The sequence below is a fragment of the Branchiostoma floridae genome, chromosome 16, assembly GCF_000003815.2.
Source record: "Branchiostoma floridae strain S238N-H82 chromosome 16, Bfl_VNyyK, whole genome shotgun sequence".
Taxonomy (NCBI): Eukaryota; Metazoa; Chordata; class Leptocardii; order Amphioxiformes; family Branchiostomatidae; genus Branchiostoma; species Branchiostoma floridae.
Genome location: NC_049994.1, coordinates 15,265,028 through 15,292,053, shown reverse-complemented (window position 1 = coordinate 15,292,053; position 27,026 = coordinate 15,265,028). Strand labels below are relative to the sequence as shown.

Below are 27,026 nucleotides of genomic sequence, written 5' to 3'. Positions count from 1 at the left end.
TTGAAGGCAGGGCAGCCTACATCCCCATTCCTGACGACAAGGAGACGCTGCGCATCATCGAGCTCACTAAACTACAGAGTTTGATACAATACCAGAAAGAGTATGACTTGTCTAAGGGCGACTACACCACCTGTATGTATGATCCTGAGACGCAGAGGGTCCTTGAGCTGACCAGAATACAGAGCTACGTCAACTATAAGAAGAACTTCGAGAAAGAGAAAGGACACTACGCAACCATCATCTACGATCCTGAGACTAGGAGATGCATTGAGCTGTCAAAGACAGAGTCACAGATTGGGTATAAGAAGGACTTCCCGATTACATTCGAAGGAAGGCCTCACATCTCTACATACGGTGACAAAGAGCTGTTGAGACTCATCGACATCTCAAATGTTCAGAGTGTGATAAAGTACCAGGAGGAGTTCCTCAGGGATAAGGACAAGTACACCACCGTTATGTATGACCCAGAAACCAAACGTGTGGTCGAACTCTCGAGGATCCTGAGCCTTTCAAAGTACCAGGAAGAGCACCAGAAGGGCAGGGGGAAATACTCGACGATCCTCTTTGATCCAGAAACGCAGCGGGCTCTTGACCTGACCCAGGTTCAGAGCTCGGTTAGGTATCGCAAAGACTACCCTCAAACAATGGAGGGTCGGGCTGCGTACTCCGCCAGCATAGACATGTCCATCCTAAGGGTAATCGAAATGTCCCAGGCTATCGGTGTCACCCGATACCACGAGGACTATGACATCGCAAAGGCGAACTACAATGCCATCTTGTATGACCCAGAAACACGGCATGTGATGGAAATATCCAAAATCCAGCACCTTGACAAGTACAAGGAAGCGTTCACGCACCAGGTTGGGCCTCATGTTGCAGTTTTGTACGACCCAGCCACAAAGAAGGCCATGAACTTGTCTTCAATCTCATCACAGAAGGATTTCCGCAACGATTACGTGGAAAGCTTTGAGACCATTGTCAAACGTGCCACAAACAAGGTGGTCCTACGTCTCATAGACCTGACCAGGGTTGACAACTTAGTTGCATTCGAAGAAGAGCTCATCATCGAAACCAGCAACTACAGGACCCTGCTGTTCAACTCCGAGAACAGCCGCGTTATCGAGATCTCGCGTCTAGACAGCTTTGTTAACTATGAAAAGAGGTTTAAGGAAACTAAAGGTAGCTACACAACAGTCCTTTATGATCCAGAGACACAGCGGGCCCTGACTCTGTCCAAAGTTACCGCTCAGGCTGAATACCAAAGGCAAGTTTTTGAGAGCTCTTTCGGGGATAGGGTATCAGAAAGCACACAGTTTGAGGAACCTCAGTGGTCCCTAGATATTGAAAGCATGGCCAAATTCTACGAAGATGTTGCCTCTGGTAAGCATCGTGAACCAGAGATCCCATCCTATACTGAGGGTACAAGCAGTAGTAAAGGGGCGCCTAAATACCGTGGGAAGAAGAAGGTAGGTTTTAGCCTGTCCGGAGAGGAGTTAAGAGGGGCCGACTCTGCTGGAAAGGCGGAGCTGGAGGTTATATATAAGGGTGGGGATGTCGTAGAGACTAAAGAGCAGGTAGAAGAGGTGAAACAGACGATAGAGCAGGTGGGTTTGAAGTCAGCAGGGGCGGTGAAAGATGAGAAACCAGGGGTGTCGGTTACGAGTCGCCGCTCGGACACTCCCCCTGAGGCGCTCAGGGATGGGGGTCAGGAGGAGGATGATGACACCCCCATGACCCAGGACATGGTGCGCCGTCTTATCGAACTCCACGAGCAATCGATGCGGGGGATAGTGCGCACCCTCGATGAGGACCTAGCGGCTTTGAATGGGAACAATAACAATAATAAGGTCGTGGAGGCAACAAGATATAGGCAGCCAACGTGGACGGTGTGCACTATGGCAGACCCTGAGGCGCTCACTTACTGTCAGGTACATGGACCTCGAAACTATCCACTAACAGTACTAAACAGTTAGGGAAGCCTTACAAGAGTAGACGAGGTCCCTTCCCTTCGTAGAAGAAGCTTACTTTGTAGTCGTAGGATCCGCCTAGCTAACCAAACCAAACCAAAGCTACAGTAGACCACTGTCTCTTCCTTCGAAGAAGCTTTCTCCTCTTCCATCCTTCCAACTGCTCCCAGAACCTAAACCTTTCTCTTCCACCATGTCTCTCTGGTGTTTTTTTCTTTGCTCTGATGCATCTCATGCCTTCTATCTATCTGTGTACTGTTTCCCATCTTCTTACACACCACTTGCTGGACACCTGTTGCTCTTTGTTGTTCCTTTCTATCTCTCTTCTCTCTGTTTTGTTTATGTTGAAACCTTTCTGCCTGCCTGTAATGCTTTTCTTTCAGTTTGCTCACAATAAAAGTATACAAGGCAAGATTTGTGCTCTTCAAGGAAAATTGACATTAGAAAATTGGAAAAATCATGCCATGTATACCTTTAAGCAACTTTACACATGTACATGTAGTGCACCTTATCCCTAGCTTACCTTCCAAAACACCCTTATGTGTACACTGTTATTGGTAGCACTATTTTAACCTTTGTTAGATGCATGCCTATTTTCTTTTCCCTTCATTTCTTTTTATATTATTTTAGTCTTAACGCTTTCTTCTTAATTTTGAATGGCTGATCATTTATTTTTCCTACCTGTATTGCTGGCTGTCCCTTTCGGTGTCTATATCTTTCTCCTCTGCCTAATTCACTTCTCAATAGATCCACTATGGCCACACTCGCCTGGAGCAACATGGACAGAAGTACCATGCCGCCATCGACGACCCCGAACTCAAGCGCCTCCAGGAAGTTGGAAAGTTCCAAAGCCAGGTATTCATGCCTGCCACAAGGAATGTTGTGTGACTTGATATCAAATACAAGTCTAGGTGTTGGACTTTGGATTATGTCGGAAGGCATAATGTTTTCAGAAAACTGCTTGTGATTGGGAAAGTTTCATGTTGGGGAATTGGCAGTCAAAATCCTCAATAAGTGATGCTTGCCTTAAATATACTACATACTTACATGTAGTCCTCCCCTCAAAGCAGTACAGCTTTTTGATAAACATATTCTATTTGTGAATAGCATGGCACAGTCTCTTATGTCGAAGATCGACCAACACAGGTTGGGCTTACTGAATCTGCTTGTAGCTATGGTTGTACCTTTGTGGTCTGGTGGTCATTCTTGACATCTGGAATGCTTTAATACTAGTATGAATAGCGTGAGAATGGTTAAGTGCCTTTTGGAGGCAGAATCCAGTCAGCACAGACAATGTGATGGGCTTTCCCTGATCTTGTATCAATGGCTAATCAGCAGCTAATGTCTAGTGAATTGTAACATAAACAAACAATGGCTGGTTGGGATATTCCTAAGGTTCTCTATGGAGAGATTAAGGACAAGGACGATGCCAGCAAGGGGCGTGGCAAGTACACAACCATCCAGCAGGATCCAGAGATGAAGAGACTGAAGGAGGCAAATGCCTATGCATCAGAGGTAAACACAAACAAATAAACAAATTGTTGGTTATCCCTGCCTTGCAAGGTTGAACAACATGAGAAACAAAAACAATATATGAAACATTTTGGAAGAGGACGTGAACTTTGTAACCAAATATATTAAAGGAGCTGTGTATTTCTTTTCTGTATTGTTTGTCCTATAACTACCTTGCTTTTCTGTTTCTCCTTCTTATTGAGTCTTGCTGTCATTTTGTTTCATTTCTTTCTTTCTTTCTTTCTCTCATCTGCACCTTTCCTCACAACACGTAGGCTCAGGTAGCAGTGAGAAAGTTTGATGAAAAGAATCGGTACACCACGGTTCTGGACGATCCAGAACTGAACCGTATGAAGAACGTTGGCAAGTTCCAGAGTGAGGTACATACGTAGTTCAATCTACAAACCTGAAAAAGATGGAGAAATAGCATGTTAACTTGTTTCTGAATGAAGTATATACAGGTACAGCTCGGTTGAATGTGACTCCAATCTATGGCAATTAAGCATGACAATTACTGTGGAGTCTACCTATACCTATATATAAAGACTTATAAATTAAGTTTAAAGTGCATTGCTATAGATGAACCTTTAGGCATGACTGCTAGGGGTACCGGTATATGATGAATTCTTGAAAATATACAATCTTTAGATGTAATGATGACAATGGAACATGTCTTGAGCATGTCTGGTCCTCCATGTCATATCTGCATCTCATAACATGAACTAGAGAAAGAGGTTATAGGGTACAATGTACATGGTCTTTGACCTTACAAGGCTGTTTAAGCATCCTATTGCATCACAGAAAAAAATTGTTGATGATCAGTATTACAGGAATGCTCAAAGTCTATACTAAGTAGTTTACTCAATACATTGCCTGCTAGATGGTACCAAGAATGCCTGAGACAAATATTCTGAAGGAGCAGATTCTTGACTGCCTGTGGTAGATTCGTGTGGCAGAGGAAGATTGGATGATGTTGTTCCGGCCTGTTGATAAGCATGATGTACCCATCAGCATATCACAGCAAACTGCTGTGTTGAGATGCTGGTTTAGTGGTTATGATGACGTCCTAGTGGCATCCTCAAGAGCATGTGTGTTGAACCAGTTCTGAAAACCCTCTGGTTAAAAAGATGCTCGGGAGGCAAGTTCTTGATAATGGTCGTCTAAGGTAAAGGATGTGAGAAAAACGCTATATCATCTTGGTCAGTGAATAAGCATGATGTCTCTCCATCAAGAGCATGTCCATCAAAACTGTTATGGCAGAGAAAGTCTGGATACTACTTTCTTGGTCTGCGGATGAGCATGACACCTCTTCACCAAGGACATGTCCATAAAACCTGTGGAATCCCCCCCCCCCCCCCCCCCAGCTGCAATACAGGGACAAGAAGACCAGGAAGACTGGAGCCCGCTACACCAACGTCCTGGACGATCCGGAAATGAACAGAATCAAGGGGGTGACCAAGATGCTCAGCGAGGTAAATACAGACCCCCCCCCCCAGGAAAATCGCCCCCTTCCCTTATAAGGCAATGGTCTGCTGATAATGGTTGGAAATCATTCATCTCCTCTCCCCTAAAGCTGTAAAGCACAGTGGTAATGGCCTGTTGTATGGCGACCTAGAAGCTCCTTTCTGTAAACAGCTTAAAAGAGCACACATGTAAGGTAAAGATACCCCATAGTTAGCTTTAGTAAAGTTGCTACCCTTTTGCAAGTTTCCTGCCCAAAAGCACTCTGATAATGGCCTACTGTATGGCTCTAAAATGAGTATTGAAGCTCCTTTTTGTAAACAACCCATGTACCAAGCTGCTTCAAAGAGCTCTATACATGTATGGTAAAAGAATACCCCATAGACATATCTTTTGTAAAGTTGCTGGCCTAGTGCAAAGTTTCCCATTGCCATGGCAACCTAGAGCCACACCCTCCCGGTTCACCCCATTGCGACTCTGCTTCATTCTCATGTGCATTTCTGATTCTTCATCTTCATTATAGCTAATGGAATATCAACAATCTTAGCACTAAGCCAGACATGTTTCATTGCTTGGTTTTCTTTCAGATAATCTTAAAGACACTTTTAACTTTTCTTAAAGATCAGATTCAAGATCCAAGTAACTGAATGGCTCTGGCTATGTGTTGATATTTCACTGACTATAATCCACTGTACCATCTTCTTTTTTTTCTTGATTTGCATGACTTTGAACTGGATTAACAGTAATTTTTTGGTAGGGAAACATTTTAAATTGATGACTCGTCATCTGAAAATGCTTGGAAATGTAAAATTTCCACCAATTTCTGTTGTTTGAAAAAACAAATGAGGTCAGCAGACTTGAAATATTTCTAGTTCTTTTATCAGATGACTACAGTTCAAAGTCATGTCTTCTCCACACTATTCCACTTTTTTCTCCATTCTCTGAGATCACAGTCTGTCTTCAAACCATACTTCTGTATCGTTTTTCTCTCTTAACAAGCAAAACAGCTGTCACAGAGTTAGATTTTTAGGATTGTTTCAATGCTAAAATGCTTTGAATTTCAAAACAGTTTTTGTCAAATTAACTTCAAAAAGGTGGCACCATACAAAATTATGGACCACACGGATTTTTGTTAATGACCTTTCAATTGACTTTTGACACACTAAAAATGGCTGACTGTGACCTCCCATCATTCCATTACATATGATCATCTCCACCCTCCCGTTTCCCCCGGTTACGTGACTAGGTGCAGTATCGTGACCGAGAGTTAAAGGCAGGAAGATTGACAGCAGTTACAGACGATCTGGACACCGCGCGCGTCAAACGGAACACCAAAATACAGAGCGAGGTACAAGAAAACCCCACCCTACTATCCCCAGTGCCAACGTTTAGTACCCTAAGCTTTTTGCCATAACTTTTAAATAAAGTGCTTCCCTGAACATGAATGTGCCTTAAAGTCAGGGTCTTCATGACTTGTTGGGTACTGTAAATGTCCTAGCAAAGTTTAGCTTTCATAAAAGTTCAGCAGAGTTAAGACTGTTTTTGAAGAAAGGAATGAAGGAAATTTTAGATAAAAGCAATTTGCTTGAAATTGTATTTACCCTTATAATAGCCCTTGCTCCAATCAATAAGCCCTGCTCTATCAAAGTATGTTCATCTGCTTAGTCCAGAGAAGCTTTGCTGGCAACATGGTAAAAATAGATTATTTCATGCTGAAAGCTTTTCTCTTATTGGATATTGAATGCTAGTAATTTTACAACTTCATCACGGTCCATAAAATGCCCCATTTCCATGGAAACATCAGCTCCAGTATCGCGATGAAGAGTTGAAGGTCGGAAAGTTACACGTGGTCACTGATGACATTGATGCCGAGAGGATCAGACGGAACACCAAAATACAGAGCGAGGTATCAACACTGCCCCCCTCCCCCACCCCGTGCCTATTGAACTCGCTGACCTTCCCGTGCCAGAAAGAAAACTTGTCGCAGTTTTATATAATGCTTTTTGTTCTTCTTTGACTGCCCTCAAAGATAGTTGGCTGATAGTTATCAACAACACCCCCTCCCCTCTCACGCTGCCCCATTATTAAACCAAAATGCCAAGAAAGAAAAGTTACAAAGATGCTTTTTTCTTTCCCCCTGTAAGATGCTTTTTTACTCCCCTGAAATATAATTGGCTGTTATCAACTACGCCCCCCTCCCCTATGACGCAGGCTGCCCCTTCCTTAAACCAAAATGCTAAGAAAGAAACGTTTTTAAATTCTAAGATGCTTTCTTCTATGACCTTACCCCATCTAAGATGCTTTTTTTTCCTCCCCTGAAAGGTAATTGGCTGTAAGGTATCTCCAACGAACGCCCCACCCTGCCCTTTATCTATTGGCTACCCCTTCATGAGCCTGTGCAAAGAAAGAAAACTTTTAAGATGCAGTAGTTACTCCGTTAAGATGCTTTATGTGTTCCCCATCAAAGATAATTAATTGGCTGCAAGTTATCAACAACCACCCTGTGCCATGTAGGCCGGCTGCCCCTACAATGCCAAGAAAATTTGCAATCTTATGATGCTTTTTTTTTACTCTTTAAAGTGCTCTTTACTCCCTGAAACATAATTTGCTGCAAGTAAGTAAACATTTACACCTTAAAACACCCTAGTTCATAAACTAGCAAGGATATATTGTTTTTATTAATTGTTATGAAACTGTAAGTCTAATCTACCCCCTTTGCTTACAGAGCTCCCCATACATTCCTTTTATGTTAAGACATGTAATTTATGCCTAGCATATTAAGAGCTTCAATTTCATGGTAGCTTGATAAATTAAGAAAATGTTCGACTGAACCGGAATGCTGAACTGGAATGCCGTGACGAAAATGGTATAGCCTAGTGTCTTCAAAAAAAAGGAGAAAGGTCAAATTTATTGTATTGGGCCTTTTTTCATTGCGTTTGCTAGGTTATTGTTTTGAATTTCTTGTGTTGTATTCTCAAAGCAAATCATGGCTGGTTATTTGTCTTGAGATTCTTACTATTGTTAGTTCTGCCTGTTTATTGGGTCTGTAAAGCTGCTGACTCTTGGGAGACAGTGGAAGGTCCAATGCTCAACTAGTTGTGAAAGTTGCTTTTGAAAATAACCGTCTCTATATTTTGACACGACCAGACCCTGTACAGAAAGGACTTCAGCAAGGGCAGGGGTACTTTTACTGGTACCAATGGCATCATGGACTCTATGGATTACGAAAGGATCAAAAGAGCTTCCAAACTAAGTAGTGAGGTAAAGACTTGTGGTGTGGGTGTCGCTGTTCATGGTGCTGAAACGTCAATTGTTGTGAAGTTGTTTTTGTGTTGCCTTCAGTTAGCTGTTTATGTCTTTCTTTTGTTGTAGATACATGGCAATTGTTTAGATTACAGACCAGTAGTGTCCTGTGGAATCAAGACTTACTAATCATTTGAAAAAAGATGACAAAAGTCTGTACAGTGTGTCAAAGTTACAAGGCATTTGGTGTATTCCTGTACTGATGTGGAAATGTCAGAATACTGTTGTTAATTGCGTTACTGACATCTTGCAAAATTTCAGTCTGCATTAGTTTTGATGGATTGTATATATATATTGGCTCATACAACAAGAAAGTGTTGTGGCTTGTCATGTGGACATATGGTTTTGTAAGTCTGTTGGTCTCATGTCCTGAGTGTCAAGTTGTCTCCTTTGTTGTGTACTGTTGCAGGGACATCTTTGTTGATCTAAAGCAACTGTTCTAGATTCTAGATTTCTCATCATGAAAGTACAGACATGGTAGAAAAGATTTGGTCTTCTGTTGTGCCAATGGTTGTCCTTTATTCCGGTTTTATTGTATCACTTAGCCTGAAGTCGATAGTCAATTTCCATATGATATTGTGTAGAAGTGATACAGTGTTTTTCATCTCATTTTGTGGGTCATACTCAAATCCTGGAAAACCATTCTTCATTTTCTCAGTCATTTTCATCCATGAAATCACCCAGGGTTTCAAGTAAAGTATATATTCCATATCTATTCTTCTTGTACTGACTTGTTGCCATGGCAATCCGCCATTTTCCTCCACAGAATGAGTACAGGAAGGGGAGGAAGATAAACATGTACAATGCCGTCCTGGACACACCGGACATGGCCAGAATCAGAAACGCAACAAAGATCTCCAGCGAGGTAGACTTGGAGACTCAGCCGTTGTGTGAATTAGGGTTGAAACTGTTGCTGTGTATACATGATGTGTAGCATGATGTTGTGATGTCAAAAAGATTGATTTTTGACATTTCCATCTATTGTGCCAAAGCATGGATTTTGGTTAGATTTTTATAATGTTTGTTCCCTTTTCAGCATTTCATAGGTTTATCATGTTGTATTATCTCATGACATGTTAATTGTAAGCATGAAGAGGATTTCAAAAATACAAATACTGCCTGATTTTCAATGTTTTTTCTACCCTCACTGTGAATGAAAATGTTTGATTGCGTATATTGATCTTTTGCAATTTCTTGATTAAAACTTGAATGTCTCGCTACCTTTTCAAAGAAGTTAAAATAGTGCACTGAGAACACTTTATAGAGAGGACATTCCATGTCATGATTCTTTTCCATATGTCTTGTATAGCATGATCTTGGAACTTGTGGTGTTTGAGGTTGTTGCTAAATTACAAGCCATTTCAACACCAGTAGCTACAGCTTACAAAGGATACTTGGAGGAACAAGACTGCCCATCCATTTTGCCTGATTCTAACAGTGACGTTGATCATGCTTGTTCTAACCTTGTTTGTCTTTAGAACATCAGCAATGCCAAGTAAGCCATTTTGTTCACCTCTAAACCCCTTCAAGTGAAATACCTGAAGAGTCCTCTGTGGTGAACAAAATGGCTGACATGTTGTCTCTATGTTTGACCTCTACTAAATAGAATCTTGTTCGACCTTTGGACAGAATAAGCATTATGTCTGCCATTTTGCTCATACTGCAACCCTTGAGCTCTTTTATCTGCAAACAAAATGGCTGACACGATGTTCTATGTTACTTTGTCAAATAGAACTGGGTTTGACCTCGTGGTAATAGAAACACCATGTCATAACCTCCGACCTCTGAACCCTCCAGGTGAAGTACCATGAGGACTTCGAGAAGCAGAAGGGGAAGGCGTACCACACGGTAATCGACGACCCGGAGCTGACGCGGGTCAAGAAGAACACGGTGATCCAGAGCAACCTGGCGTACCAGGGCGTCAAGGAGAAGCTTCAGACGATGGAGTCGCGGCGACAGATGATCCCAGGGGAACACCCCATGCCACAGCCGGCAGGGCAGCAGCTCGGAACACGTGAGTTCTAACAGACAAGTCCTAGAGTGAAGTTAACACAACCCTCTTATACCAACAGGGCAAGGGAGAGATAAGATTGTTATTTCCTTTCAGGCAGTGAGGTACTGAGGTAAGTAAGGTTTGTAACTAAGGTAAGTACAATGTATGTCCCTTTTTTGAGTGGCCTTCTTGTTAGAAAGAAAAAAGTCAGGTAAGTCTACCTAGCAGAAGAAGGAGAGGTGCATGTGATAATAATGTTTTTTGATCATGCACTCAGTATTATGCACTTCTACTAACAATGTACAAAATTCTTTAAGATTATGCCATTGACTAATCTTTAGAAATGTGCGTCAGTGCCTTGCAAAATTGTACAACATGCCCATTCAACATTTGCATTCACCAATCTTGAATGGAATTGCAACTCCATAATTCATTGTCATGCTAATTGTGTGTGAAATTGGACTGCAGAATGTACATTTTACTACAACTTCAAGGCAAAAGCTAATATCTGTATCTCAGAGGTCACATGTCACAGTTTGTTTGCACTTGTACTGTAAAGTATAAAACATTATCACTAGAGGTTGACGCATGGCAATAATCATTTTAGAAGGTTTGGTACAATCTAACGTGTGTGCTAGGATCTTGGAGTCACAAAGCTACTAGTTGGGAAATGTTTACTTACAAGTAACCTAGTATGTGTGAGCTTGACTCTGTACTTAACTGTGTGGTCACACCCCTGTGTGGTAACTGCCTGAAGCATGTTGTGCACTGAAGTTTGTGGTCACCTGTACTGTAGTGATGGACCCCACCCACCGCATGGAAAGCATGAGTATCCAGGACGGGCACGAACGCATGATGCAACAACAACTACAACAACAACAGGAGGAGGAGGCCCGGCACCTGGCCAGCATGCGCAGGCAGGAGAACCCCCCTATCTCCATCCAAAGTAAGTCATTCCACCAGTGTTACAGGTTGTCTGGGCTGTCCCATTTGTCTTTTTTGGGTAACTTTGAAAGGAACAGTTAAAAAAAAAAGGATACTCCCTATCTCCATACAAAGTAAGCTGCTCCACCATGTTAAGGCTGCCCCATTTGTCTGATTTGGGGTACTTTGAAGTAGTACAAATTTTCAGAGGAACAGATTGAAAAGCAACATAGATACAGTCATTTTCATCTGCAGTTTCTGTGTTTGGGCCACCTTTAATGCTAAATTGATCGAAACAAGAACAATATAGATCAAACACTATATCTTCCATTTTCTGTGTGAGAAATTTCTTTCGGGACAATTAACTACAATGCATACTTCAGATCTGCTCAAGATGTTAAAAATCCAAGCTCCTAACCTTTCTTAAGTATGAGCAAATAATATTATTAAAGTTTGAATCTCAGCAGTCCAAAAACTAAGATGACACTTGGAAGCTGGCGCATCAGTAGCTGTGGTACCATTCTTCATTCATAAATCATTACAACCACATGACTGAGATGATTACATTGCATTAACAGCTTGTCTAGCAATTTTTAAGACATCTTGGAATCTACTTCTCTCTGGGTAAGGAGGTAAGGTTTACGTCTCCATGCTTTGTCTCAGAACCATCAATTTTCTTCAATGCAGACTGTGCAGTAGTCATGTTACATCCACTGTATAACTTGTGCAATCATTTTGTTCCCATCATGTAGCTATTCCATATCTTGTTATAGGCATTGTATTCAGTTCACAGCCTTACTACTTGCCATATACCATTTGCTTAGAATCATGTAGTTTATACTGTGTGCTCAAAAGTGCACTTTTACCAGACTACATGTACATGTTTACATTGTAGGTACATCTTGTTGTATTTCATCACACATAGACATCATATATTACATGGTGGCCAGTACCGTTCTATGTTTCATTTTGTGGAGTTGTGTAATGTTGTCACCGTGAATAAGTCTGCAGAATGTTAACATCAGTTGCATTTGTCTGTAACACTACATCTAGTACTACATGTTAATCATTAAACAACATATTTCTGATTCACTTTAGCATGCATGGTGATACCATCGTAGAGTTCCTTGTGGTTGTGCCTCATCAATAGCAACTGACATTGATTATCTACCATATCAACCCCCCTGTTGGCTTGCAATTCCTATTGACACCATTGTATAACTGCTGGCTAACAATGGAAGCTAGTGCAGCTGGGCCATACAAATTACAAATAGCCAAGCTGTGCACCCATGTTACAATGCATCTCTTAACTACATGTATACTTGTCCACCACTTTCTCTATAACCTTTGTTACTACCTTTCTCACTGTGGTAACACTTCTCACTGTATGTCTTCATGATGCATGCTGACACAGTCATCATGTAAAACATGTTGTCGCTTTGTTTGTCTTCAAAACAACTTCATGAAGTGTTTGCGCCTAGCTTTTTTGTCATCCTGCCATTTACCATTACAAAATGTGCATTGTACTAAAATTTGAGCCAGCTCTGTACTTGTATGTACCTAAATTCCACAATTCGTATAATGTCTGTAACAACATCCATTATAAGTCTATGTGCATACTACATGTACCAAAAGCACCACATCTGTACACTTGAATATTGAGGTCACTTTGTGCATGTACATTGTACATGTACACACTACCAAAGTCCACACATTGTACACATTCACCCCATCTGTGCACTAAACCCTTGTGGTCACCCTGTAGAAATGGAAGCCCGGATGGCTGCTGATGCTTCCTATGCCCAGTTCAAGGCCAAGGGGAAGGGCAAAGTTGGAGGACGTAAGTTAAAGACGGCTAGCGCAACAAGCAGGGAGGCCTTTGAGTCGTTTTTCCAGCACAAAAGCCGTTTTTATTTGTCAAAAATCACCCTTTTGATCACAATTACATGCAGACAAATACAGGAAAAGTTTGTTCATTTTCAGCAATTTTGCCACCAGTTTGTGCACATTTTTGGCACAATTTCTATACAGATATATCCCATTTTCCAGCACCAAATCTGTCTTCTCTCATTCTGTACTCTCTATTCACTCTCAACTCTGATTTCTTAGTACTGTGAAAAGCTTCTTTTCCAAAACTGTACACGTATACCCACAAGTCACTGTTATCTCAATACTGTGTCTTGGAGGCCTTCCTTTCCATTATGATACAATGCGTAGACAGAAGTGTTGTTATGTCTTGTGTACATCAGTGATTCTAGCTTAAGTCATTACACAAAGTTGCATCTAAGTTTGTCTATACAGTCATTGTGGGGTTCATGAAAACAATGGCTCATGTACTTAAATGTACTGGTGCTGTTAGTATATATACAGCACTTGCCATCGTTACTGATAACAGTATACATAAATTGCATCCTCTTCAGAGCTTGTTTCATGCATTTTATTCATGTGTATTCCCACTGTATTACTGATAGTGACATGTGTACATGTAAGAAGAAAAATGACAAGCATACCGAGTCTCGCCCATGTGGGCAAGAGCATGCAAAGGAGTATTGCCATCATCATCATTTATGAATACATACCAAATGCATTGCAAATCTGTGTACACATACCAAATGCATGTGGCATTTTGTGCATTGCAACTGTAAGAGAATGCATGGTGGGTGAATGCTTTGGAAGACTTGTGCTTGGTTTTGACAGAGCAAGACACAATGTTGTGTGAGAAGTTAAGAATAGGGTTTAATGCATCATGGACTGATATGAGTGTGACATAAGTTTTCGCTGGTTGGGACATTTGTAGCATGTCATTTGATTGGGTCAGTTGCTACCTGGACTGAGAGGTTGTCCGACTTTTTATATCAACTTAAGGTATGCATATATCGTGTGCATTGGCGTATGGATATTTGTTTGATAAGGTAGAAGAAGTAATGACCATGCAATGGACTGTTGTCTTGTTGGTTGTGACCTGTCCTTGGTGCTGAAGGTACTATTATTGAACTGCTATCTCTTCCAATGACTGCTTGAATTGGAAGTCTGTTCCAGATGATGTTAGTTGCTTGAATGCCTTGTTCTTTATAGTATTTAAAATGAATATGCATGTAAGGTATATTTATCTGCAACTTGGGGGGTTAATACATCTTTGCTAAGGTTCTTCAGATTGTAAAACAGTTTAATGATTCTTGTAAGAAGTATGCAAGCTGCAACGTTTTTTGTTCTTTAAGAATAGAATGACATAATCTCCTGTTTGTCTACTGTCTTAGTATATACATCTTAGAATGTTAGAATGCCTCTTAGAACTGTTGAACACCTTTTAGAACACATCTTAGAACTGTAAAAACACCGCTTAGAACATTTAGAACAACATTTAGAACACCTCTTAGAACTGTTAGAACGCCTCTTAAAACTGTTAGAACACCTTTTAGAACTGTTAGAAGTTTCTTTCCTCCTTGTGATTTTGTTCTCTCTCCTGTTTTCTGTGTGTCCCTCTCCTGTCACTAACCAGGCTACATGCCCATCAGACTGGGCGATCCAGGCTCCATCTTTGATTACGAACCCTATCAAGGCAAGGAGGAGGCAGGAAGGGCTATCTATGGTACCTTTTTCTCTTTCTTTTCTTCTTCTTTTTCTTTCTGTCATTTCTTGCTTTCCTTTGTTTTGTTTTTTTACATTAGTCCTCTTGCATTTGATGGTGATTACTTTTCAGCAAGGTGCAGATAATATGAAGCAACCTTCAAGTGGAAATATTGTACCATTTTCAAAAGGCAAAATGTAGCAGGCTTCAATCCCTGGCCTTGTCTGCAAACACACTCCTTCCTTTGTAACGTTACATCCCTTTTCTTGGAGCAATATCCAACTAAGTGTGAAAGGACATTCATTTTGTATAGGACTACACTGTTCCAAAATAGTTCAGTATTTCCACTTGAGGTTAAAAATATTGAGATGCCTGTAAAGAATGGCTGACCTGGCTGCACCCACCCAGGCAACTTCCTAGCTTCCTTTCCCTGCAATTTGGTTCAATACAAACAATATACAGACAAGCATGTTGTACCCCAAAACGTATATAACATTGTAGACAATACTTTGAAGAAGGTTTGCAGTCACTTTAGGTCCAAGAGTAAGACATAGATAAATCCTACTACAGGATTTATATATGCTAAGTTTTAAAAGTAGAATGACACGATTCAAAATTAGCTACCAATTCATAAGAAGCCTTAATAGATAAGTTATCCAACAAATACTGACCACCAAGTTTCTGTTGTTGTTTTCTTCCTATAAACTACAGAAAAGGACACGAAAAAGACCTTTGGTATTCCCTTTAGTTTCCTGTTCATATAAGTAACACTGTAAGATAGCATGTTCAGTTAAAGGTATGGAGCCTGACAGTCTATGGAAGAATATGTGTTCACATCATACTGGTTATATACCATATATTATCAAATGCTAGAACATGAATTACATTGTGATACTGGGAATGAGTTAACAAGATTACAACATCAGGGGGAAAACAGGCCATGCTTTCTCCTTCAACCCTTTGTTTCATTGAAAAACTACACTTCTTGAGTCTGTGCATATGTACCATCCCTTTCCACTGCATGTCATGTGCAAGCTTGCGTTATAAAAAATATAAGCATTGCGTTAAGTCAAAGCCCATATAGCTAATTCCTTGTTACCACTGCACGTAACTCTCACTGCTACTGCTTCTTGCAAATCTGCCACCACCAGTTGAACCTCTCATGTCGATGTGAAACTCATAAGTTCAAGCATCATTGAACACCTGAGGTTTTACTCTTACTAATACAGTTCTTCCTTGTACAGCTAACACTCCTTTCACGGTTGGACAAGTTTTATAAAATTCACTTGTCCTATTGGGCAAGTACATTAAAAAATCTCCTTGCCCAAATCAACTTTTCACTTGCCCGCAATCTAATTGACAATTTCTATGGATTTTCATTTCCAGCAATGGAATTCTTTTGTTATTGGCTCTATTTTTCTCTGTTGACCAATACTTGATGCCATGACTATGAAAGGTAACAAGTATATCAAAATCTCACTCATGAAAAAATTTTACTTGCCCGATCGGACAAGCGGGGCAGGGCATGCACTTGTCCGATTGGCACTTTGACTTGCCCTGGACAATCGGACTAATGGACTTGTCCAACCCTGCCTTCTGTAACTGTTAAAAGTACTCCTCCACTCATGCTCCTTCTGTCCCCGCTCCTCAAGTTACCACTGCCACATGGAAGCCAGCCAAGCCCATACGCACCATTGAAGACTTTGTGGTGGAGGAATCCACAGATGGTACATATATCATCCCTTCATCTTCTTCTTCTTCTTCTGTCTTGTTTATCTTTTGCTTCTTTCAATTTGTCTATTCATTCATACATGTATATCGCTACCATTTCTTTGTCCTTCTAAAGCTGTATATGTAAGTGTATCACATCGCTTAGATTTTTATCTTCTTTACATACCTTTGTGTTTTGCTTTAAACAATCCTCTGAATATTCAATGTCACTGTAAGCTTTTGTCTCCGTTCTGTCACATTCATAAACCTTTTCTGTACATTTGTACAGTTGGCATTAATTTGTGTACCATTAATAAGATAATGCTATTCTTAGATTTCTATGTTTCTACTTCTTAACGCATGTTTGTTTTTGTATATGCTGTCTTTCTTGTTCATTTCCTTTGCCAAGTAATACCCTAATATATATTTTACAATATTTGTAGTCCTCTTTAATACTTTTGAATAATAACAAGCGCTCCCCCTTTTGTTCCCGAAAAACAGTCAGCGCTGCCAAAGTTGAGGGTAATATCCTCTGTGCTGTTTCTTTTGGACAATTTCCCTTGCTTCTTCCTTTCCTCTCTTCTTCACAATCTGTTCTTTGTGCTTCTTTGTCTTAACGACTTCTTTGGATAAAAAAAGCTTTGTAGTTCCGTCCCCACCACCCTCATTGCGCCTATCCTAACATGCTGTCTTTTGTCAAGCTTGATATCGTGCAAACATTTCTGCAGCAAGAGGAAAGATATATTTCATATCTTCAAATAAAAATGAAAATTCTGTTCTTAAGAACGTTTGTTGCAACTTAAGATGGAAAATATTGTTCTGACTAAGGCATAACAAATCAAGTTTTGCAAGATAACACAGTTCATCTGCATAACTGGTTTCGTTCATGCTATACACATGTAGTAATAACATAGCAACACTATCATGATGTTCAAAATTATTGCAAAATGATGCCATGATGAGAATGCCTTGTTACATAGTAAAAGAAAAAAGACAACGGTCCAAATAGTTTGTTTCAAAATATGACACAGAAGTGAGCGATCCTTTGAAGAAAAGTAATGTGGCTGAAATTTCCAATTGCCACAATGTTTCTATTAATATACTTTACACTCATCTCAATTGTACCTTAATATATGCATGTTTTATATCTGCACTAATTCATTTCTGCATAATATCAAAATGATTTGAGTTTTTCTCTTTAACAATATTAACTGCCAACAGCATACATCAGCAGCATTCCATGGGGACTTCCTTGGTCAGAATTCAGTTTTACACAATCTTCTGCTTAATTGTCAAGTTTGATCACAGTTTCTGTCACTAATGTCTGTCCTACTGTTTACTTTCATCAGAAGCCATGGAGGCCAGAGACAAACTTACTGGTACTGTCTGTCTTTCTGTCTCATTCTTTTCTTCCCTCTCTCTTTCTGTCCACTCTGTTTTTGCACATATGTATCTTTCCAGTGGTGATTTTTAATGTCATCAATCCAAAATAAATCACTGTTTTGATTGAAGTACATCCTCAGTCCAAAATAAATTGCTGTTTTAATTGAAGTACATCCTCAATCCAAAATAAATTGCTGTTTTAATTGAAGTACATCCTCAGTCCAAAATAAATTACTGTTTTAATTGAAGTACATCCTCAATCCAAAATAAATTACTGTTTTGATTGAAGTACATCCTCAATCCCAAACAAATTGCTTTTTTGGAGACCGATATTAATTAGATCATCAAAATTTGTGGCTAACACCCACATCCTAGTACCAAATTTGTATAAGATACAGCAGAGGTAAAGTTGATATGTTGGAATGAAAAACACAAAACGTCAGATCAACTTGTCAGGAATTACCACTGGGCTATTTCCTGTCAACCCTCACTTTGAAAGTTTGCCATTTTGTTCTCTCTGTTTCTGGCTGTACTTATTAATCATAATAGCATACAGGAACAACATATTTCATGTTAACTTCCCTCCTGTCTATCCAAGTTCCTTTTTCTTGTGCCAACACTTTTACTTTCTTGTGCCAAAACTTTCATTTTCTTGTACCAACACTTTCATTTTTTACCTTCATCAACACTTTCATTTTCTGGCCTACAGAGATGGATATGGAGTATGAACGCAGGCAAGGGGAGGGTCTCTCGTACGAGTACGACCCAGAGAAATATTCCCACCACTACTGGTCTAAGACCACAGGTTAATACGGCAAACAATCCATAGCTGCATCAGTGCACTCATAAATATCCATTAAAGGGAAATTGAATGGTGTATTGTAATTAGCACTCTGGTTTTGGAATAAGAATTCTGTGACTTGAGGTGTTATGGCCAACTGCCTGGTATTGATTGATTGAATATACCTGTACTTGTAGCATGAAGAATAAAATATGATGCAAATACTTGAGTTTGTTCAAAATTTAAGGTTCTCAAGCTTGTCATGTATTAGTAGCTAATGCAATGCTGTGATATTTTATGGTTAACATTGAGTAGGGTCTCGAATACTGCTTGAAAGAAAGCTGCATCTCATAGCTACTTGTCACTGGTTAAAGAAGAATGGCTTTGTGGGGTTGCCTGCTTTTCTTGGATCAACGTGGATGGGGAACTAAGAGTTGGTGATGAGTGTTAAGAAGAATTACCAGTTCTACACCATTTAAGGCCCTTGTTTGTGTTTATATGTTCTGCATACAGATTTATGTTACAATGTTCTAATGCATTATTGCATTGTGGTGGCCTGGAAGCATCCCTCATTTTCTTCATTTCTTCCTCTTTTCTTCATTCTCACTTTCTGTTCTTCCCACCTCCCCATAAAGGTGAACTGGGTGGAGTTGGTAAGTTTCTGCTCTGTTCTCATTTTGCTGCCAATTACAAATTTTGTTGCCTCACTGTTTCATACTGTCTTCTTCTTTCTTAAAGCCATAACAAAGAAGTCTTCACAGACATTATGCTTTTCTTTCATTTTCTCTGAACATTTTCGTACTTCCTTTCATGTCTATGCACATTTTCACCCTGGTTCGTCGCCCCCTCAGTCACCACCTCCGGCATGAAGTACCGCAAGATCGAGGACTTCCTCAACCTCAATGCAGACTGTACGTGTCCTTACATTTCATGCCAACATGCCGTGGTCTTGTTGTTATTCATCCTATGTTATAAATCACACTTTATTTTTGTATCGTAACCTACTTAAAATCTTTTGTCTGCCTGTCTATTCTTTTGTAGTTTGCTTTTCATTTTGCCTTCATGAAAACTCTGCTGCATGCTTTTCACTTTTGTTCATTTCTTTCATTGCTTCTCTCCTTCACGATTCTGCTTTCTTCCTTCTTTCCTTCCCACACATGCCATTTGACCCATGACCCGACATTTGGCCCACGACCCGACATTTGACCCATGACCCAACAGTAATCTACACCACAGAGAACGAGTCGTCGACCAGAGAGAGCGCCTCCGAGTCGTCGGGCATGTGGGATTACGATCCCGACAAGTACTGGAAAGCCAGGGGTAAACTTCGCCCTCATTCCTTCCATGCAATCTTACATCCTCCATAACTTTTAAAAAATGGCTTTTTCGTTTGTGAAAGCTCTTTCGTCAACTCTCATAATTACATGGGATACGCTAAGACATTAAAATATGTGGTGAGTCCAAAGTGTTCTACTAAGTGCAACGTCTTTGGTGCAACATCAGTAATACAAATGTACCCGAAGTATGCACTCAGACATCCAGGTGTTTGAGACATTCTTGGGAAAACCTTGATAACACCAATATCTAATGTGAGTGAGTGTTTAGCAAATGCAGTGGTCTTAGGTAACCCGGTAAAATTATGAGAGTTGATGTTAAAGTTCTGCTGCCATTGAACTTTCTCTTTGTTTCATTCTCTCAAAACTTTTCTTTCTAATTTCATCTATTCATTGTACTGCTTGCTTTGTATTGTCTATCAGTTGATATTTTACCTATCTTTGCATATATCATTCCTCTATTTGCACCTTCTGCCAATCTGTTCTTTTCATTTCATTTCTGCTCTCATTTCTGGCCATTTCTTCTTCTCTCCATCTGTTCTTCCTGCCATGTCTCTACCGTCCTGATCTCTCATTCACACACAACAGGATACAGAATCTCTGCAGAACAACGTAAGTTGGTGTTCTGTATCAAAGTGTTGCTCCTGGCACTTTAGATGGATAATTATTAGTATGGTGTCATGCAAGGGAGGAACTGGTACGAGCAGCAGTTGTGCTCCTAGGTCCAATTAGTTGCTAGCTGGAAGGCCCGGTTCAGGGTTCAGATGTTCTGGGTTAGGACATCTTAGTTGGGGCTGTATCAGTTTTTTGAAAGGGATGCAGATTAAAGGAGAAGGTTAGTAACCACTGTCTTAGAAAAATACCTTGCTACAGAAACAGCCTGCAAACGTGGTGACCTACGAGGGGCGTGCAATAAGTAATGGTCCTGACCCACTTCCAGTTGTCTGATCTAAATTTTGTATGTGTAATAATTCATATCTCTATGGGTTATGTTGCAAAAGACAGCTCTGAACTAATTGTGGTTTCTGATTTACTGGTGTTTGAACTTAGTCAGGTGCGAAATGGACCAGGTGTGAAATGGAACCAGTTGAGTGTCGCGCAGTGATCCGGTTTTTGTATTTGAAAGGACGCACACCAAAGAAGACTTTTGATGAAATAAATGAAACTTATGGTGATGATGCCCCATCATATGACCTTGTAAAACGCTGGCATGCTGAATTCAAACGTGGCTGGAAGTCTGTGGAAACAGCTCCCAGACCTGGTCGTCCCTCTTGTGCCATTGATGAGGCATCAGTTGGAGGACCAACCTGGGGTGTCCTACAAAATCGGTGTCCAGAGCTGCATCAAACGATGGGAGAAATGCATAACTCTGGGTGATTCCTATGAAGAGAAAGACTAATAACTGTGCCAAGTTTCATTAATCTCCTGCTATGGGAAATGGGTCAGGACCATTACTAATTGCACGCCCCTCGTATGCACCACTAGATGCTACAAAGGTCAGAACAATGACGTTATTCCTGATCCAACAGTTAAGTATCATACTGCGAGGTCTTTTATATAGTACTAAATTCATAATTTGTACTGAGAAGAGCACACTTGGTGAACATATTAAGTTCATGATTAGTATGCGTGGTGGGACTCATGAAACTTAAGATCTCAGAAGAGAATGTAAAGTAAGACATCTGGAGCTGCATACATGTGTAGATCTTGTTAAAGAACTTTTATTTAGTCTGTCACCCAGACCAGGTGTCTTTGCTCACAACTTCTTCAGTGGTTAGAGGCCTACTCAGCTACAAATTCTTCAAGTCATTTTTTTATTCAAGCTATTGCAGGACTACCCAGTACATTATTATTTTGATATCTTTGGGGACAGCTGATTGTCATTAAAATGAAATGTTAGGTTCTTTTAGCTGCTGTGCAAGATATCATAACATCCTGTATGATCCTCTTCTAAATATTGTTATATGATATAGTTTTCTCCCCATTTCTAGCTTTGACCATCTAATTAGTTGTTCATAGTTTTGTCATAACTGAAGACTTACATACAGTTATCTAGTTGTAAACTTATATTGAATGAATTCAGAAGGAATTGTCATCTAGTATTTATAGATACAGTTCACAAATGTTGTGAACCACATGTACCTTGCTTATTAGAAGCAATATTAACAAGGACTTACAATGCCATTGGCAAAACTTGTTCCAATGTTGCTTGAAGGTTGGTTTAACTACTGCTTAAACAGTACTCTCTGAGCTTGCCAATTTGGCAAGAATGGGTTTTGTTACTTCACGATGGTTCACCAGTCATACGGTATACAGGTCGCTGCTTGGGTATCAAGTTATCAACCAAGGCATACAGATTTCAAATCATTCCGGCCAAAATGGGGTAGGGAATCTCCCGAGCAGCCCTCGTAACCCGCGCTTCGCATATTGGGTCAGTTAGTCCTCACTCATAGTGAGCAATTGGGCTGGTCTCAATCATGATGTTTCTGACATAGGGAGAAGAGATGCTGTTACAGTTACAATCGTGTAACCCGTAACCTTGAGTGGCCTTCAGGCCTTGTTACGTAATGACCATTAAGTAAAAAGAAAAACAAAAATCACTTTTTGGGTATACTCCTACCATTAAGCTGAAGGAAAGGTCTCCATGGTATCATGAGTGGGTCAAAGATTAACGAATCCCGTTTCCCTCATTACTCAGGCTACCAACAGGTCAGGCTGAAGCCAGGCAAGATTGAAGACTACGACCCCATGACCCATCCTGATGCACAGCAGCCTAAGTTTGAGGTACGTTCGCCCGTCTTACAACTTTCTCACAACGTTGTTCTGTTGAAAGATGTACCAGAAATACCAGTCTTTGACCATCGCAGACTGGTATTTCTAAGTTCGACCACACCAATCCAAGTTGTTGGTTCCCAGACTTTAAAAATGTATGCTCAAAGTTTCTAACTTGAAAAACAACATAATGAAAACAAAACCTGTGGACAAGGTTTATGCATTGCTAACCCCAGTTTCATGGAGTGAATACAGTCCTTCTCAAGTTTTCCTCTCCGCCCTCTGCTTTTAAGATGTCCACCTTTTATATATTTGCCTTAAACAGTGCGAGAAACAAGAAAATATATTGGTGAGGCCTTAGAACTCTTTAATATTCCCTAACAACAGCTGATATGTATGTTGTAACGTAGAGGTCTTTTCTGTGTCTGAGCTATGGCTGTTAATCAGTAGTAAATGTTGTGCAAGATTCAAAATCTATGCTACCACAGTTTCGTAAAAGGTATTCCTATGATATGTTAATCTCCTTGCAGTTTAAAGTGTTGTGATTTCCTTACATTGTTTGATGCAATAACACTAGAGCCGTCATTCCTATGTGTTACTGTATATTGTTTGCTTGCAGCAGAAAGTGATTAAAAGATGTTGAAAGCCTTCTTTCCCATCTATTAGCTTGTACCTTGTCTTAAGCCCTTGTCACACATACAGAACCTTTCCATGTATGACTTTTCTTCCAACCACTCCCCAAGCAGTGCCACCGGATGAGCTTCCTTGATAACTATGAACTATGGTCTGAAGAAATTCGGGAGGCCTTTGTCGACCATGTGTGACCGGGGCTTAAAAGCAGAAGACCTTTCGCTTGTGTGACTTATTCTAGACCCCTGTAGTAGAGTAGCGCCTAACCTGACCGTGCTGCTGTTACTGACCCCTCCTCTAGGCTCCCGCTGCTGTCAGTGAACCAGAGCCAACAATCCAGTCAGGGGTACGTATTCTAACAACAAGAAAAAACTCTATGTCTTTGTTGAATTCACACTGATGATAATTACATAGAAGTAGAGCTTCTCTTGCTATGCTTATAATCAGTAGAAGTTTATTTGCAAGTGCAAGTCGTGTCAAAGCTTTCATTTTTCCTTTGGCTTGTTGTACAGCCGAGTTCGTTGTACAATCGTGAAAACCAACATGTACCTGTACAATATCGTGTGAGCAATATAGAAACTATTACAGGTCTTTAAGCATGAAAAAATGCTGGGGGAAAATGGGTACCTGACTTCGTTTAGGAAGATAAAAGCGGATGGGAGGAGAGGGTTAGGCTCCACCCCCCCAATACCATGCCCCAGACACAGTGGATTAGAATCTATTGCCCCTATACACCTTTCTCACGCGGCGGCCATGATAGATCTAAAACGAGTTCAATGTGGCAAACAAAAGGCTGTCCATCTTAATTAGCAGTTCGACCAATGGTAGCCTGCCAATTAGGAAATCGACCAGTAAGTGAATGGCTGCAAATTCGTTAAAGATTTGCATTATTATGTTTTTATTTTGCATCTCTTAAGGGACTATGGGGTCAGTCTACACTACTCTAAATTGCTACATCTTTCGGTGCATAACACTTCTTGTAATATTTATTATTCTATCTTATATCATGAAAATTTGTGTGGTTTGGGGGGAAACTAAATGGGACCTGATTTTAGAAATAAGTTTTGTCTGTTTGCCTCATTGACCTCTTCTTCGATCTATCATGGCCGCCGCGTGAGAAAGGTGTATATGGCCTTTAAAACAACCCTCGGCACTACCTTTACCATTAAGCATGAAATGATCTTAACTTCTTGTATCATTCCCGCCCACAGCAAAACGTGATGCGCGCGGTGTTCGACTACACCGCCGCTGAGGACGACGAGATCAGCTTCATGGACGGTGACGTCATTGTCAACTGCGTGAAGATCGACGACGGGTGGATGACCGGGACGGTGCAGCGTACCGGACAGAGCGGCATGCTGCCGGCAAACTACGTGGAGCCCATGTCGTAGACAGCAGCATTCAACGCTTAAACAAAAAAGAAAAACTCCACTCGTCAAAGAAATCACAACCTCTTCACATACACGATGTTATAACAACGACAGATTGCGGACGACCTAGCTAGCTATGGAGCCATACTAGCACTGCACCATCCTTGGCAACGGAAATAAAGTAACAGTTGCGGCGCTTTTTTGGTAAAAAATATGGAACTTTTTACGAGCTGAACTGTAATCTAGAAGATAGGTTTTGAGGAATCTATAATTGCAATGAAGAAACAGTTGAATGTTACGAAAAATTAGAGAAAAATGCCAGGATGTGAGATCTTTTTCTACACTTAGGGCTGACCACTTCTAGCCTGGAAGAACGTCTTCCCAGTTTCACGTCTAATGTCTAAACAAGGAGTGACAAAAACTCCTCTTTGTCTGGATTTGATGAATGAGAATGAATGCCAGGATTTTACTACATATTCCTGATGTTTCTGGGATTTGTATTATTTTAAGGACCGGAAAGTATGTGAGAGATTCCCCTGAATCGGTCTATTCCACAGGGGAACCAAACCTCATGTTTTGCGAAACACTACAAAACGTGTAGACCTTATTATGTTTGGATGGGTGTATAACTTACCTTTCAGCCATAGAAATAGTAGAGGTAGATGCAGTAACTAGTTTGAAAGCTGAACTTTAAACATGTGCCTTTATATTTGTAGGACGTTAACTTTGAGTTTGAAAATGATCAAACGTTGTATCACTGCAATAGCATTTTATTTATCATTGATCATACGTAGGTGATTTTGTTCGTTTTTAGTGTACTTTATCACTAAGTCATTGTAACTATCGGCTTTTTGTTAGCTTTAATCTGAAACTAGCAAGTTTGAGAGTTTGTGTAGAGTGAATGGCCGTGAAACCTCGACTGTTGTGCATGTATAGACAACTATACCTAAGTTAGGGAGTTTATCCCTTGTATCTAGTAACTTGAGGCTTACATAGCAAAAAAAAACTTTGTAAGAAACATTTCTAAGTACCGTGCCATACTGTACTGTACCTTTCCCTTCACCAGTTCATGGACATTTTGCAGGGAATGTTTTAAGAGAACTTTTTTTTTGGGTGAAACTTGTAAAATTTCTTTGAGCGTGAGTGAACCTATGTGAGTGCAGTAAGGTGGGGCGGAGCACAGAGCGGCTGCACACGTTCTGTGTTAATACGCCGCGCCCCGAACAAGCATGCGTGGTGTGTGCCTCGCTTTACCAAAGACTCTGGCGTAGTCTTGCAATGTGATGACATCACCTAACACTCATCTGCACATCTCTAGACAATAAAGTTATATCCCCTGATGTACAGCGTGCGTGGCGGTTTTCTTTGAGTCATTCTTCTTTGTGAGGATTCTAGATTGAGCATCAAATTCTTCCCTGCCTTTCAGTCAGTACTCAATTATGTTCAAGATCTACTAATCATAATCAAAGACCTAAGATTCAGCCTATTTCAGATTGAATCGGCATGTGTCATATACAAAAAACACATGAAATGCGCCATCAGTCACAGAATCGCTTGAAAGTGATACAATTACCTTTAAAACATTGATGCATAAATATAACTTTTAAAATGCGACAGCGATCGGATAAAAATCCAAGGCTTTCTGATAAACTGATCTTCCAGAGTTCCTTGCTTAATGTTTTGCGTGATGACCTGTAATGAGGTATTCCGATGAAGTTCTTCCAAAGCTCAGTGATCTTTACAAGATCTTCCTATGACCTTTAAGTTGTCTCCAATGGCAGTAACATTACGTGTCAAGCACTGCCTCAGAATGATACTTTTCCTCATGTTACAGCACAGCAATTTCAGTCATAAATTTTACATCACAACTTACCTTTCAATGTAACGTTACGAAACGCTTGAATTTTGCCATTGTCCCTGAACATGCATGCGTGGTGTGTGCCTTGCTTTACCAAAGACTCTGGCGTAGTCTTGCAATGTGATGACATCACCTAACACTCATTTGCTAGTAAAGTTATCTTCCAGAATTCCTTTCTTGCTGTTTCGATGACCTCTAAGGTCTTCCGATGAAATGGTCTTCCAAAGCGAAGTGATCTTTCCAAGACCACAGATCTGTGTGTTGTTTTCTTTGAGTGATTTTTGACGTGAGGATTCTATTTTGAGCGTCAAATCTCATGGTATTTCATCCAGTGCGTACTCACTCAATTATGTTCAAGGTCTTTTAATCACAACCAAAGATCTCCAAAGTCTCCTAATAGAGTGATCTTCCAGAGCTCTTAGTGATGTTTCAATGACCTCCAAGATCTCCCAGTGACATC

The 27,026-nt window shown here is 40.4% G+C and overlaps 1 protein-coding gene across 24 annotated transcripts in view; it reads left to right on the top strand.

Annotated features, from left to right (window-relative positions):
* The window catches only part of LOC118403155 (nebulin-like), a 39,433-nt gene extending 13,381 nt beyond the window's left edge, over positions 1 to 26,052 (top strand). Inside the window, exons 2-24 of one of the 24 annotated variants that reach the window (XM_035801674.1) lie at positions 2,715 to 2,822; positions 3,363 to 3,482; positions 3,755 to 3,859; positions 4,844 to 4,951; positions 6,187 to 6,288; positions 8,088 to 8,201; positions 9,010 to 9,108; positions 10,041 to 10,257; positions 11,033 to 11,182; positions 12,926 to 13,000; positions 14,660 to 14,749; positions 15,440 to 15,463; positions 16,381 to 16,455; positions 16,940 to 16,960; positions 17,788 to 17,817; positions 18,531 to 18,626; positions 19,238 to 19,255; positions 19,454 to 19,513; positions 19,824 to 19,922; positions 20,525 to 20,548; positions 22,635 to 22,720; positions 23,640 to 23,684; positions 24,550 to 26,052. In XM_035801674.1, the coding sequence (XP_035657567.1) occupies positions 2,715 to 2,822; positions 3,363 to 3,482; positions 3,755 to 3,859; positions 4,844 to 4,951; positions 6,187 to 6,288; positions 8,088 to 8,201; positions 9,010 to 9,108; positions 10,041 to 10,257; positions 11,033 to 11,182; positions 12,926 to 13,000; positions 14,660 to 14,749; positions 15,440 to 15,463; positions 16,381 to 16,455; positions 16,940 to 16,960; positions 17,788 to 17,817; positions 18,531 to 18,626; positions 19,238 to 19,255; positions 19,454 to 19,513; positions 19,824 to 19,922; positions 20,525 to 20,548; positions 22,635 to 22,720; positions 23,640 to 23,684; positions 24,550 to 24,729 (2,046 nt within the window). In that variant the 3' untranslated portion in view covers positions 24,730 to 26,052. Of the gene's footprint in view, positions 1 to 2,714; positions 2,823 to 3,362; positions 3,483 to 3,754; positions 3,860 to 4,843; positions 4,952 to 6,186; positions 6,289 to 6,744; positions 6,847 to 8,087; positions 8,202 to 9,009; positions 9,109 to 10,040; positions 10,258 to 11,032; positions 11,183 to 12,925; positions 13,001 to 14,659; positions 14,750 to 15,439; positions 15,464 to 16,380; positions 16,456 to 16,939; positions 16,961 to 17,787; positions 17,818 to 18,530; positions 18,627 to 19,237; positions 19,256 to 19,453; positions 19,514 to 19,823; positions 19,923 to 20,524; positions 20,549 to 22,634; positions 22,721 to 23,639; positions 23,685 to 24,549 lie in introns of all 24 variants that reach the window. The other 23 variants (XM_035801675.1, XM_035801682.1, XM_035801683.1 and 20 more) reach the window with 23 other exon arrangements.
* Positions 26,053 to 27,026: the final 974 nt, after the last annotated feature.